Below are 14,661 nucleotides of genomic sequence, written 5' to 3' on the forward strand. Positions count from 1 at the left end.
AAGGTGCAGCATACTGCTGAGTACTTACAGGAGGCAGCACCGCAGCCTTGCTAACTCCCTACTCCGTGATCCTTTTGTTAACTCTGAGCAGATGGCAAGCTGGGCTGTTCTGCTTTACTTCTACTGAGCCTGCAGAAAAAGATTTCAGGAGTAAAGTAAGATACAATGGGAGACAGCTTTTTGACAGAGGGGTGGAAAAAGAACCCCTATCATTTTTTCCTCTTAATATTAGAAGTGTTAGTGCATTCAGCTTTTTTTTCCTGTAAAGAAACAAGGCCCTAGTAGTTTTGTGTTGCAGCCCGATGTAAATATCTGGTTACATGTCATCTAGCATTATTATTTCCAGATTGGTTGACTGGTTTGCACTGAGCAAACCTAAGGTCAGTTTCCTTCCCTCACCACATAATAAAATTCCTTTAAAACTTTACAAGCCAGAAACTTACTCTTCATTCATTTCTCTTAGCTGCATTCACTTGCCATTTCAGAGAACAGTAAGTAATGGTATTTGCTAGACATTCAGCTTCAGAACTTCCCTCAACTAAGCTGAATGTCAAGTAGACTCACTTCATATCTCATTGGGCTATTTAGGTTTCCCAAGAGACGCTGAAGCCCTAGAAACTTCATATGAATAGAAAAATGCATTCATCCCAATGGTAATATTAACAGTTATGCTGCATTCAGACTACAATTAAATTCAGCCAAAGGAAGATGCCCAAAATGAAGGGATGTACATGAAATTGATTTCTAAATTGATTTCTAATTGATTCCTAAATTCTGTTTAGTAATATACCTTCACAAGGGAAACCTCCTAAGCTGTCACTCCAAGGAAAGGGATAGGAGCTCATATCAGAGTACACATGAACGCCAAAGAAGAAATGATAACCCACGCTTTACTCATGTAAACTTCCAAACCAAAATAATTTTGGAAAATTAGTCCATGGCCTCCTGCTTCATTGAAATGAATAGATCATATGGTATGTTTTCCTGAAAATCAGCAGAGCAAAGCAAACAAGAATTGTGCCACAAAGCACGATTATGGTTAAAGTGCCCAAGTCTCATAGCCTTCTCAGAACTGCTCAAGGCACCACAGCTGAATTTACGGGGGCAGACAGCCAGACACACACAGAAACAAATGACTATTTTCGTGCCCATGAGCCCCTCTGTCTGTGCAATAAGTTGGAATAATCCCCCACTTCCACAACAAATCAAGGCAGGTAAAAGAAATGACTGACACAGCGTTATCATAGAAGAACAGTGTCCTGGTGGAATAACAGCAACCAAAGGTCGGCAAATAGAGCCCTCCTTCACTTGAGGGGATAACAAATACTATCATCTTAGTCCATGGCAAGTGACCATAAACATGAACCAAAGTCATCAGCACTTCAACATTTCATGCTTTACCACTTAGCATTACAAATAACCTCTTCAAAGAGAACTTACAGCAACTGTGCTAAATCCCAGAGAAATTGTGTAATTGATAGAAAACCAGAATACACAGTGGATATGGTTAAGGGCAAAGAAGGGGGAGGTGGAAGCAGGGAATTTTCACTACTAATAAACAGTATTTGCCTAGAAACTTCACTCACCATCATGTCTTGCTTCTGATAGGAGAAAATGCAAACTGTTAATCAAGGATTTGCAACTCTACTCTTGCAACTCTACTATTAAAAAAAAACAAAAAACACAAAACTTCAACCAAAAAGCATGGGAGCATCTTTTAAGAAAGACTATGTTGAAATATTTGCACTGAGGAAACCTTACGCTATTTAACCATTGGAGGAAAAATAATCAGAAATTCAGGTTCCTCTCTGTTTTATAAAGAACATAGCAGAGATTTGCTTCTCTGCTTGAAGAGGTATTTTAAGCAGGGTAACGAAACTGCATCTTCACTTGGATATAAAGTTCTCCTGAGAAGCAAAAAAAAAAAAAATCCTATACATCCTTCTTTTCCTTTTTACTGACCAGTTTCTATCATCTTCTCTTGTGCTCAAAAAAATTTTCCTGCTTCCTTCCTGCCAACCCAACTTTCCAGCCTCTGATCGTGCCTACCTCACACTTGTCTCTCGTTCCTGTTTCCCTTACATTTGTTTGTCCTGTCCTGAGGAGGAAAGAAAGGTTTCTAACTAAAAAAAACATACATAGGAACACAAGAAACAAGCAAATATCTGTTTTTAATATTTACTCAAAAGTGGTTTAAACAATAGCTTAATTTATAACTTTATTAGCTTTTGGATACACAATCTATTTTGTTTTGTATTAAACTAATAGCTAATGTTGGTAACCTTTTTGTCCTGAACAGTTACAAAACTGCAAAATGTATTATTTATTTAAAATAAATGACCACCTTGAAACAGCAGCCCTTTGCTGAAGTTTGCTCAATTATCTGTAGGTACAAAATCACTTCCATTTCTATTGCGGAGGATATTTAGATGCCAAAGAGAGTTTTGAGGTCAGCCAGGGTGAGCTTCGAGGTTTCCCCTTTGCCTGACAGCACCTGCTGGGCAAGCCCCTTCTTCCTGGTCTGGAGTTGCACAATCTTTTCTTCTACTGTTCCTTCACAGACAAACCTGGAAATACAAAGCCTTATCACCTCAACTACTAGGAAGAAGTCACAGTTTATATAACACTGACAGTTCTCCAAGTAAATTTCCAACGGTTTGCCTCACTTAAATATTAACAGCCTATTATGTGACTGACAAAATGTACCTGTCCAAGGAAAATAACCATTCTCACATACAGAGATTATCACGTTTCAAATAAAAGTCTAATGAACTTTAGGCCTCAACTTTGGCTATCTAAAGCAACAGTAATTTCATGGTAAATTCCTGTAACGACTGTCTGATAACAGATTGCACCTATTATACTAGAAGTACTGTACACAAATTGCTATCTTGGATTTCAGGTACTTTCAATTTGTGGATTTAGAGTAACTAAGCTAGCTCTTTAGTATTTAAGATTACAGATGCTTTTCCTAAAAGCCAACCTTGCCACTTGCTACAAATAGCCTATATTTTTACATTACTTCTGTTAGAAAGGTCCAGGCTTGGGGAGCATGGTGGCTACCTCTAGAATGACAATGAAAAAAAAGTCAGTAAGCACTCAAAAGTGCTTATTCCCGTGAGATCCCCCACCATTCTACAATGCTCAGTTATCCCACCCCCGGGCAGCTCCAAATTGCTACGCTTCATTCTCCAAGACAGATCTACTCAGAGAAGGTAGGGAAAAAGATGTGAATACTCCTAAGCAAAAGAGATGTAAGACCATTTCTGCCCCAAGCTTTTTTTTTTTAATTATTTATTATATAAACCACTATAACCACTAAGACCAAGAAGTTTGACATTTAATAGCCAGACGAAACATGCCTCTTCCTATATCGGCACTCAACCCACAATCCCACTATTAGATGTTGTGCCTAGCCTCAGGTAGGGCAACAAGCCCCAGACGAAGGTCATTTTACAAACTGACGTGAGACAAGACAGTACATTAGCAGCTGTGGCTTCATTTACTACTAAGGGAAGTCCTGACCTGTGTATCACAACATCCTTCTGCTGCCCCACTCGGTAAATGCGGTCACATGCCTGGTCCTCGAGAGCAGGATTCCTACAAGAGAAGAAACAGCTCATGTAAACTCCTAGGCTATGTTCAGGAACAACTGAAATATCAATGCCTTTGTGCTAATCCCATCTGCCTGCCTCCAGGACATCCTGTTTTCTTCCTCTGTAGAACTACAAACTACCTCAGGTTTACTAGCTTGATCACCAATATTCACCCCAACCGTATTTCCTTTGCCCAGAGTAGTAGTCACTAAAAACACCACACAAAATCAGCTATCTAAATTAGACTACTGATCCATATATAGACTTGTATGTCTGACCAATAGTTAACACTGCCAGAAAGTTGAGTAGCTGGTGAGGAAAGAGGAGAGTGAAGCAGGAAGGCAGTTACAGAGAATAACTTCCATATTATAGAAATATCTCCTTAATGCTGCTACTGAAGTGTCCAGTTTGTGTACTGAAGGACATTACTTTGCTTTGGAGGTTCCTATATGCAACCAGGAACTGAAAAAGAAAAAAACCCATGCAGTTCTGGCTGATGAGACAGCGTAAGTATCGGGAGTTTATATGCACTATTTTCATAGCCCTGTAAAACCCCAAGGTACACTAGCTATGCCTGATTACTGACAATTTTCAACACAATCTATTTGTTTCAAGACAAATTCCCTGTAGGCATTATTGTACTTTTTTTTTTTTTTTTATCAGTGCATGAAATTAAGCCAGGGACTGCTAAGTCCCCCTTGAACTGACAAGAGTATTTTGGAAGAAGGTTATAGTGAAAACACTTTTCTACAAGTAATCATTAGCCCTTACTCTCTGCTAAACACTCAACTTCCTACTCAGTTACATCAGAAGTCACAGTACACATGGTGAGGAAGAAAGTAGCACACCCTACGTACTTCTTCAGAGACAGAAATTTTATTTCTCTTTACCAATGCATGTCAAGGAGAAAGAGGTGGTTTCCTCCTGTCAAGTTCAAGCCAACGCCTCCAGCCAGCAACGAGACCAACATTACCTTCAAAGGACAAAAACAGAGTTAATTTAAGGAGCCTGTCTTATGTCACGTTAATTTGAATTAAAGATCAGACCAAAGGATCTGTTTATCATATTTATATGTGTATTTTTATTACATGTTTGGAAGTTTGCCAGATGTTGCTTGAGGAGACACAGATGCCTGGACAATGAAGTTACGGTTCTAAGAGAGGCTAGCCTACCCTCCCACATGTATTATCCAGAAACATTTTTACAGGCTAGAGGAAGGACTGGAAAGTTCATTCTCTCTCCATGCCCCACTTAAATGACCAGGTGCTCTGATGACATCCTCTTGCCAACAATGGCACCAAGTAGCACCAGCTGTGAATTAAGAATCACAGTTTCTTAAACACAGTCAATTGGACTGAAATGGCCTGCCACTTATTTACCTTTGATGTCACATAACCTAGTACTAGAGAAAGATGAGTAGCCAGAAAGGGATTATGGCAGAAGATTCTTGTTCGGCAGGAAAAAAAGCTTATCAGTTAAGGACAGCTACATTTGCAATATACATTTACCGCTCAATTTCATAGTATGTTAAAATGCTCATCTTCTTTAAGGACTCAGCTATTCATATAGCTTGCGGAAATCTTCCTTCATTTAAATTCAAAGGTAGAAAGATAAAAAGATCTGTTTTGTGGATAGCAGCTTGTTTAAGATATCCAGAGAAGAAAATAAGCTAATGCACGACATACTCCCCCTTTCAGTCACAGATCCATCCTCAAAGAAGACAGCCTGTCCTGCCTAGATCACAAGGATGTCAGTGTTCAAATGAAGGTGTACCATTATGAACAATGAATTTGGATTCAAACTTCAGTCATTTGGCAAGTTTCCTTCCCTTGGCCAAAGTTCCAGACTAGAAACTATTTTCAAGAAGAGCCAAAACACTGTAGTTCATCAGTATTTAAAAAAAAAAAAAAAAAAGTACTCAAAGGTAGAAGAAGTTTCTATGAGGTCACCTTATTTGGAAAGTATGACCTATGTCCCATCCTAATCCCAATCTTTCTATCCTTATATAAGGGTGAGAAATGCTTTTGTTAATTTGTCTTCATTCACAGATTCAACTGCCATCCTCTCTTCTCAAAAAGATTACAGCCTGGCCAAAGATACCTGATGTGCTGAAAAACAGCAAGAAAACCTTAGAGGTTCCTTGGCAAGCAGGGGAACTAAAGAAAGAGTTGCACTCCAATTGCACTTCCAATGCAGTGACGTGAGTTGGAAACAACCAACCTGTTCTGAGTGGAGCTAATCGGCCTCATACCTTACACATTACTCTCTGTAGCAAAAACATCTTTTGAAAAACACAGAAGATTTGGACAACCCTTGTACCAACTTTGAAGCCAGATGATCTCAGTACAGAACACTTAACATCAAAAAGAGCTTGTCACAGCTGCTCCTGGTCATTGTAAGATATACATCTGTTTTTACAGCTACCCCCCTTTCCCTGCTGATCTTGACATCTAGATATCCAAGTGAAAGTTGTTCCCGTAAATCAAATCACAAAGTCAGCTATCACAATTGCTAGTAACTGTTTCGCTGCCCCGATTCCATACCTGAGGCCCCTTGGGATTGTTATTGAACTCTTCTACCACATCCATTCTCTGTTTAGGATTGACAGAGCCATCCAGGATTGCATACTTCAGCCCTAATTGCTGGAGATGCACAGCCACAACTTTCAACATGCTCGTCCACTGAGACACAACAACACTGGAGACAGAACAGGGAGGTTAGAACAAGCTCTGTGTGAATTTTAACAGTTTGGTTACTGCCGTGTCTCACCCAAGAGGAGACAATGACACACGCCCCCTTCCCCATTGCAAAATGGACACAGGAATTCCTTCTCAATTCAGAAATAGACTCATCTCTTGGTCTAGTGATACAACCTTCTGTTGAAAGGCTAATAACCTACAACCTTGAGACAAGGTAAGTCTGTCACGTTTGCCACTATTTTTGGATTTTGTGTTGCCACCCATCAATTTCAAGTTGCATTGTTTTCCACAAAATCAATCAGCAGGAACACCAAACTTGGATTTCCTGAAGTCTCACATTCCTCACATCTTTCAATAAGCAGTTTGGAAGGTAGTTAACTTGTTCAGTAACTTTTTGTTAGGTAACCAAATTAACGTTGGTGTTCCCAATCTTATGGTAGGGATGCTTTTTGGAAGAGATTTTACTCTTCCTGCCCAACAATGGCACAGGTGTAACTACTTTCCAGCCACACACCTTTAAGTGCCTTCTACACTGTTTAACAAAAACAAGCAGAAACAGCTGCAACAGTGCATGCAGTCTGGCATGAAGCAAAAGGAATACAAAGAGAACTTAAACAAGTGAGAACTGCAGGCTTTCAGCAACACCTAATTCCTTAATCAATGTGTTCCAACCACTACTTTATTCTACATTTTTTTCTGGAGGCAGGGGAGCAGCAGGTCAGCATTGAGGACCAACGTTGCTCAGCATGACCAAGTCCTTCCAAATTCTGGTTTTGGTGAGTCCTCCTGGGCCTCAAAGCCTGAAATTCCTCACATACTCCCCTATATTTATGTTAATCTACTTCTCAACCTACCCTCTTACTTGTTCTTAGATTTTTCTCACAATCAGCTTTTAAGTACTGCAGTACTGTCACCATGTCACTGTTCTGGAATTTTGTATTCAGTTGTTTTGAACTGTTTCTAACACTGTCAAAAGACATACTTCTCTCAATTACTAAGGCTAAATAAAAGTGCATGTATGCTAACCTTTTCTGAGATTCCGAGTGACTCCGAATAGTTTTCAGTTCAGCCAAGAGGTGTGCTATCTGCAAGAAAAAAAGTCAGTCTGCTTGCTATCATAACCCAGCTCATGCTTGGCTATTCTTCACTGAAACAGAAAGTGATAAACAGAAAGTGATCAAAGTAACTCTTCAACTAAAACTTTTGTGCTCAGACTTTCAAGATACTTTAACAGCTGTTATTAAGAAATCAAGTCATACAATCATGTTTTACAGAGTACAATCTTTCCATGAGAAGCCAAGTTACTTCCACTTCTCCAGCTGCTGACATCCCATTTTCTTTAGCTTTTCACAAACACTACACTCTCACACACATGACTTTCTGAACTTCTGTGGAACAAGTCAGTGTTCAAGATTTCCGGTTGGACTAGATGATTTTGGAGGTCTTTTCCAACCTTAATGATTCTATGATTTTCACTGACGTTATGTCAGCACAGTCAGGTTCTCACAGCTTTATAAGCACCCATCAAACTTCTGATTCCACCTAAACTGCCAACTTAGCCCAATCTTCAACTGGCATGGCGTGACATTTCATTAACAATTTAAAAGGAAAAGTGCTGAAATCAAGCTTCTCAAGGGAGGTCAGAAAACCAAAATACCTTAGTGCTCTCCCTGGTGATTTCAAAGAGATCTGTTTTAAAAGCCGTGCCATTGAGGTAAACTGTTGACTTGGAATCAGGATTCTGGAGCTCAGACAGGGTCAAAGCACTAAGCTGCTCCTCAATGGAGAGGGAAAGGCCTTCACTGGTCAAATTAGCTTGGTCCAGAGCCTGCAGGAAAGAAAGCAATATAATAAGGGATTACAGCTAAGCCTGAGACCAAATTCAGTACTGATCTAGGGTCTCTGCAATGTCTGCTGAGGTCAGTAGGTTTGAAAGAAGATATGCTAGGCAATATGAAGACAGAACCATTAATAAACACTACTTGGTCAAGACCAGCAGTCCCTTTATCCCCATACTCTGGCTCAGACAGCAGCTTTGTAGGGAAAGCCTACATCCATTTTCTGTTATATGGTCTCCTCAGAATCACCTAGTTGCATTCAACATTTGTAGGATTTAAAGACGTTTAATTTGTAGGATTAAACCCCTGCTTGCTTCCTTAGTATCTGGACTTATTCTACAGCTGCTTTATATGATAAAGAAACAAACTCCCAAGCGATTAGTCTACTTGATGCAAGGCAACTTCAGTCAAAGCACTTACAGAGCTCAAGCACACACAAGCCACTGAACTAGGCTGTACTTGTGGACTTGTGCACTTTTCAAGACAAGATTAAGATCAAGACTTTTCCTCTTTTTTTTTTTTTTTTTAGTATTTGCCATTAAAATTCTATTTATGTATTATTTAATCTGAAATAAAGCTGTTTCCAGAGCTTCCCACACAGGTCACTCTGGGGAACCCTTCAGTAGGGTGTATGCCCATCTACAAACCTTTTGGGCTATAAAATGCCTCAGTTCACACACCCCTAGATAAGTGATCCAGCAGTGTTAAGAAGTCCATTAACTTATACAAACACTTAAATTACCCCCTCCACACCACAACTACTACAATGCAATGTAATTACCACTTTCAGTAAGGAGAGATGGCAACAGCACTGACGGAGCCTCAACAGCATGGACAAGACATGGACAGTACTTGAAACTTGGAAGGCACTCTGTGAACTTGCTAGGAATTCCTTTTGACTGCCCCCAAAGTCTTGTGCAACTGCCAAGGAAAGGAGAACATCAAGAGCTCTTGGAGGCATTTCCAAGCACTGCCCAGCCACCCCCAGCAAGAGTTTCATCAATAAAAAAAGAACCAACAGGCAAGCTAATACTTGATTTAACACAGGAACCCATCAGACCCCACTTTCAAAAAAACCAAACACCACCACAAATCAAAGTATCATATACCTTATGCTAACACTGACACCTCTTCTCTGAGCAATTACACCTCTGCTTCAGAAGGGGACCCAGGGAGGTTAAGAGATTTTCCCAGAACCACAGAAGTGGGAACCTACCTTTCGAATGCTGATTCAGTCTGTCTTCAGTCACTACGTACCATTATGAACAAACTTTGATCATCGTTTTGGCATCCCTTGAACCAACCATAGCTTCCTTTACTACCCACAGCAAACTGACCAACTGGCAGACTCAGATCCCTCAAAACTTAAACAGGAGCTCCCAAAACGTTAAGCAGAAGCAAGTTTCACAGGTATAACTTCAACACTTCAAACCCAAAATCACTGTGGCAGAATTCTTCCTAACATCAAGGAAACAGCAAAACATTTGCCAAACAATTTCTAATTCTTGACCCCACATGGCCAGGTCTGGTCCCCCTCCTTAACTGAGTCATTTAAGAGTCACTTCTGCAAATGTTTTCACGGTAGGGTATGCGCAAACCTTTCTCAAATGGGTTACCCCCAGCATACTCTCTGCCCTCATGTTTCTGCTCTTGTCTCTTTAGGTAGGACTGCAGCGTTGACCTGAAAAAAAAGGCAAATACTGGGATTTACAGCAAGAAACAAGGCAAGAGGAACTTGAACTTAACAAGCAAGCTGATGATGCATTAAGATAAGGAAAGTTTCATTAATCATTTAGTATGTTTCTCTTACTCCGTTAAACTACGTTCCTCAAGTCACACTGAGTTCTGTTCAGTAAGATCAAAGGAAAGCTCCATTTTGGAAAACATAAGGGAAGTAAGTCTGATCATCATAATACCCCAAGTATAATAGAAGCCAGGGACCAGAAAAGCTGTGGATGCCCCATCCCTAGAAGTGGTCAAGGCCAGGCTGGATGGGGCTTTAGGCACCCTGGGCTGGTGGGAGGTGTCCCTGCCCATAGCAGGGGGTTGGAACTAGGTGTTTTTTGAGGTCCCTTCCAACCCAAATCATTCCACGATTCTATGTTTGATAAACAGTCAGAAAGGAAAAAAGAAAACCCTTTGTTCAAAAGGTCTTCTCACCTAAACCAGCTTTACCTTTCTAATTTTTCACGAAACAGAAACAAAATACCTCATCTCTTCTCATATTCATACCTGGATCTTGCAAAGAGCACATTGTACACAGACTGTTCATCTGCTGAAAGTTTTAACCGATGCAACTGCATACTACGCTGTGGCAGAGATACCTGAAGGAAAAATACACAGTATCAGTTGTATTTAGTGCAAAAATCTTACATGGCATCACAAACACCAGTGTTCAATACAATATTTAATATTGTTTTCAAAGTCTTTAACAAAAAATCATCTATGATCAAAATTGTTCATACAAATGTAATTATGACGTGACATAGATATCCACAGGCATTTACTCCTCCTCAACAGGCTGCAGTAGACTGGAAAGCCCATCCATTAACAAACTCATGCATGTAAAGGACTAACTGGCTACTGCAAGGAAAACGATGGGATGATTGTCTAGTTCTTACCAAGGGCTTTCCAGCTGAATCCAGCTGGTCTTTAGTTCTCCGTAATAGCAGGGTCCTCGTTAAGAGGCTTAGCCTATCTCCTCCCTTCTTAGTGTTGTTATCTACCTGGTATTTCCACACCTTGTATTCATCAAAGGGAGAGCAACGTAGAAACCTACAACAGGAGGCAAGGAAACATCATACCAAGGAAAGAGAAGTTCTTTGCTTTCTCCTGAGTGACCAGAACCAAATTCTTTGCTTTTCAAAACAAACCATCCTCAATTCAGCTAGGAGTAGTAAAACACTTCCAAGTTTAATGACAGCTAAACTTTTGCTCAAAAGTCTTACCATAACTAGCACAGTTAAAGCAATTTTCTGGTTCTGTATCCATCACTACTACTAAGCTCATTAGGTCTCAAGCATCACTATCAAATAAAGGCCATCAAGAAGCACAGGCACTTGCCAAAAAGCATATTCGTATTTCAAAATCTCGTACCTCTTATTTGAAAATTAATTTCAACTATACAAAAATTAATTTCAAATGCAAGTTTTCTCTGATTCTCCAATACCCTTCATTATCTTTTCCCCTCAGCATTGAGAGTTTAATCTGTTTATCATTTTTTTAGAGAAGTTAGTTTTCCACTCTTTCCTTAAAAGCCCCAAGAGCGTAACACTCTCTTTAATAAGACCCTTCCAGGCAGCCCTAGTAGGAACAAAGCTTACTGCACAGAACTTCTGTTCATTAAAGTAAGTTTTGTAGTTATTCATCTTGGTAACATAGGAGATCTAAAGTAATTTTCCCTTTGTCCTACGTAAAAGTAGAATAGCTGCGAACAAGAGCAAAACAAACATGGTCAGGTTTGTTTACTGCCTCAGCCACAGCCTTTGCAGTCCAGTGCCTGTAGTGGTAATACAGCTCGATCCACAATCCCTTGTATCATTGAGACTGCTCGAACTTAAAAACAACTTCAGCACTTTGTCATTGAAGAATCACTGGGATAGGAAGCCCATCCATGTGCCTCACATGCCATCACCTCACCTCAGAAGAGAGTACATGTCCAATAAGTTGTTCTGTATTGGTGTCCCAGTGACAGCCCATCTGGCACCAGCTCTCAGCTTGCACACAGCTATGGAGGTTTGAACCTTTGGATTTTTAATATTGTGAGCTTCATCCAATATGACTCGAGCCCAATCTACCCTGAGCAGGGGGGAACACGGAGATGACCCACTCTGTAAGAAGAAGCAGACTATTTATAACCCAGAGCAATTACCTCGCCAGGCTCTCTGAAGAGCCACATGCAAATATTTTTTCCAGAAAGAAGCCTTCTCCTTTCACTGGTCAGCAGTAATCTGAGCTCTTACTGTAACAGAAGAGATACTTCCAAAAAATCCTCTCTCCAAAGCTTCTAAGCCAAAGAATATGTTTGCCAGCTCATGATGCCAATTTCTAGTCTTTTGCCATTTTTCTTTCTTTTAATATTTTATCTCCTCTTCCTTCCCAAGAGGCATTCCGTATCAGTAACATTTTGCTAGGCTGTGACAAAGAAACATATAATTATTCTACTGGGGCATATCCTGTACTTGTAAATACAGGATCTCTCTACAGCTTTATAGGTGCCACCTTTAGGTTTCAGGATTTCAGAGGACTGTCTGCTTTAAGAACTACATCTGGATCTGCACACAGAGGTAGGAGGCAAAAATACCCAGCAAGGGACTTTTCTACACCATGTAACCAAGTTCAATCAGCATTCAGCAATCATCTGACTGTTTTCACAGCCTAGCAAGTACACTGCTGTTCCTTCAAAAATACAGCGTGCAAGATGCCTCAGGGTCAGTTCAAAGTGACTCAGAGTGTGACAGATTTCTGACAGTTTAAAGGGACGTGAGTGCTTCAAGCAGCAAACACCAAACAGTGTTCCTCCATGGTCTTGCCTCAAAGGAGGGTACAAGATTCATCACTGCACTCTTAAAAATACATTTAAATACATTTCAACTATATTCCACGTAGCGCATTCTGTATTCCTACTGAACTGATTTCTTGTATTTCTCTGTTTTCTTTCTGCACTTCGTAACACTTTCTCTCATCACTTTGTTTTTATTGTGCAACCTCAATACGGTACTTATGGAAAAAATTTCTTCAGCCTACTGCTCACTGTAGCATAAGGTGCTCCTTCAAACAATAATGGCTCGTACCAACTCTGAACAAAAAGGTTAAAGCAATCCTTTATCAACAACACAGCTTCTCACCCCCACATCATGGTCCTCAGCAGGGACTTCCCCCTCCTCTTTGCTTGTGGGAACCTCCTTGGAGAGAAGGCTGTAAGTTGTGACAACAACATCATATTCAGAGAGCCTGCATAATGGAAAAGAACTAATCAGGAGCAAGAACAAATCAGGAATTCAAAGCAGACAAGACGCACGCTCAAGGTTTAAGAGTTACATAGTTCTACAAGAGCTAAATGCAGAGTTTTACAGAAAACTGAACTTCATAGCAAGTCAAGCAGGAAGGACAGATTGTCCCCATTTTATGCATACTGAAAGTAGATGCAGTAAGCTCAAGAAGATGGTTAAAAGTCAGTGGTACACAATGCACACCACATGAGGTAAACACTACTCAGAATGCAGCACCTAGAAAAACTGCTCAGCATGGCCTGAAGAGGTGTAGAAAGCTTTTGGATCTACACATCTAGCTGATAAATATAACCACAAAGCATGAGCACGGAAGAAATTGCCACTGAATCTCTGCAAGCAAGAGATGGGTTTCAGAAGATGTATGCTGTGTTACCAGGAGCAGCAATAGCCTGCACCAGAACCACGTGGCATTTGTACAGGTCAGAAAGGTTTTATACATCCTGAGAGCAGACATCAGCCTGACATTCTATATCCTCTCCATTTCCATCTTCATGTTCTTCCAACATTCTACAGCCACTGACTTTCAACTCTCGATGTACAGTCTCTTGCTAAGTAGTGTTTTACTTTTCTTGGTCATGTTTACAGTTTAGCACTTACACCTCTGCATGTTTATCTCGATTTGGCCCATGGTACAAATAGACCCTCAGTTTTCCATAGCCCACATGTCTGTCAATCTCTTTCTTCCAGTGATGGATCAAGGATGCAGGACAAATGATTAAAGTGCTGTGTGCAGGGATAACAGTGGAATCTGGAGGAAAATATTGCAGGCAGATTTTAGTGTTTTCACATTAGACTACAAAAATTAAATTTTGGATAGTTACAACACGAAAATTTTCCTGTGAGCAGTATGTGAAGCAGCTATCTCCACTATGCACTCCTGGGGACTGTTAGTTTTGGGAGGAAAACAAAAAAACTCTGCTTAGAGACTAAAGTGTCACTTGATATCCACTCAGAGTTACGCTATAGATCTGAGCAAGTCATTTGGATAAACTGGAAGATTAAAAGACAGGAACTAACTTGAATCTTTTCTGAGAATACAATGCCAAATAAATGCTTCTTTTCTGTTGTTCTAGAAAATTGAAATGTCACCATTTTGAGTCATGTTTAAACAGTAACAACAAAACAAGAACCAAGCACATCGTCAATCAACTTGGCAAAACAGGAAAAAGCAGACCAAACATGAGGATGGAGACAGTAACAGGTTGTTGTTTCAACTATCTTTCTTAAAAAAACTCTAGCTCCTGTATCCATAGACAAGAAAAACAACCTTGTGAGGGGATAACAAAAATAAATAAATCACAGGGAGGAGAGGAATAATCAGTCTAAGTCCTTATGCTAAGAAAGCTATGCAAGCATTCAACTTTTTTTCAAAACAGCATATGCAGTTTTTACCTGATTCAGGAAAACAGCCAATGAAAAATGCCCACACTACAGAAAGTAACAAGTTGTAAAATCCTACACACCCAGTGGAAGAACAAATACCACTGATCAAGAGAAAGGCTTTGCAAGGGAGTGC

The 14,661-nt window shown here is 40.1% G+C and overlaps 1 protein-coding gene across 5 annotated transcripts in view; it reads right to left on the reverse strand.

Moving 5' to 3' along the window:
- TTF2 (transcription termination factor 2) overlaps positions 1-14,661 on the reverse strand; it is a 37,338-nt gene that overhangs the window by 14,876 nt on the left and 7,801 nt on the right. For 3 of the 5 annotated variants that reach the window (XR_010828598.1, XR_007161130.2, XR_007161126.2), the window contains exons 11-25: positions 13,743-13,893; positions 12,981-13,086; positions 11,773-11,963; positions 10,755-10,908; positions 10,366-10,457; positions 9,732-9,814; positions 8,915-9,054; positions 7,953-8,123; positions 7,322-7,380; positions 6,140-6,293; positions 4,487-4,569; positions 3,526-3,600; positions 2,345-2,567; positions 2,050-2,098; positions 29-129 (exon numbers count right to left, since the gene is read on the reverse strand). Coding sequence is in view for 2 of the 5 variants with exons in the window: in XM_048058146.2 (XP_047914103.2) it covers positions 2,426-2,567; positions 3,526-3,600; positions 4,487-4,569; positions 6,140-6,293; positions 7,322-7,380; positions 7,953-8,123; positions 8,915-9,054; positions 9,732-9,814; positions 10,366-10,457; positions 10,755-10,908; positions 11,773-11,963; positions 12,981-13,086; positions 13,743-13,893 (1,601 nt within the window). In the remaining 3 variants the exon portion in view is untranslated. Of the gene's footprint in view, positions 1-28; positions 130-2,049; positions 2,099-2,152; positions 2,568-3,525; positions 3,601-4,486; positions 4,570-6,139; positions 6,294-7,321; positions 7,381-7,952; positions 8,124-8,914; positions 9,055-9,731; positions 9,815-10,365; positions 10,458-10,754; positions 10,909-11,772; positions 11,964-12,980; positions 13,087-13,742; positions 13,894-14,661 lie in introns of those variants that run through there. The other 2 variants (XM_048058146.2, XM_048058147.2) reach the window with 1 other exon arrangement.

This window comes from Anser cygnoides, chromosome 1, assembly GCF_040182565.1.
Source record: "Anser cygnoides isolate HZ-2024a breed goose chromosome 1, Taihu_goose_T2T_genome, whole genome shotgun sequence".
In the NCBI taxonomy this organism is placed as follows: Eukaryota; Metazoa; Chordata; class Aves; order Anseriformes; family Anatidae; genus Anser; species Anser cygnoides.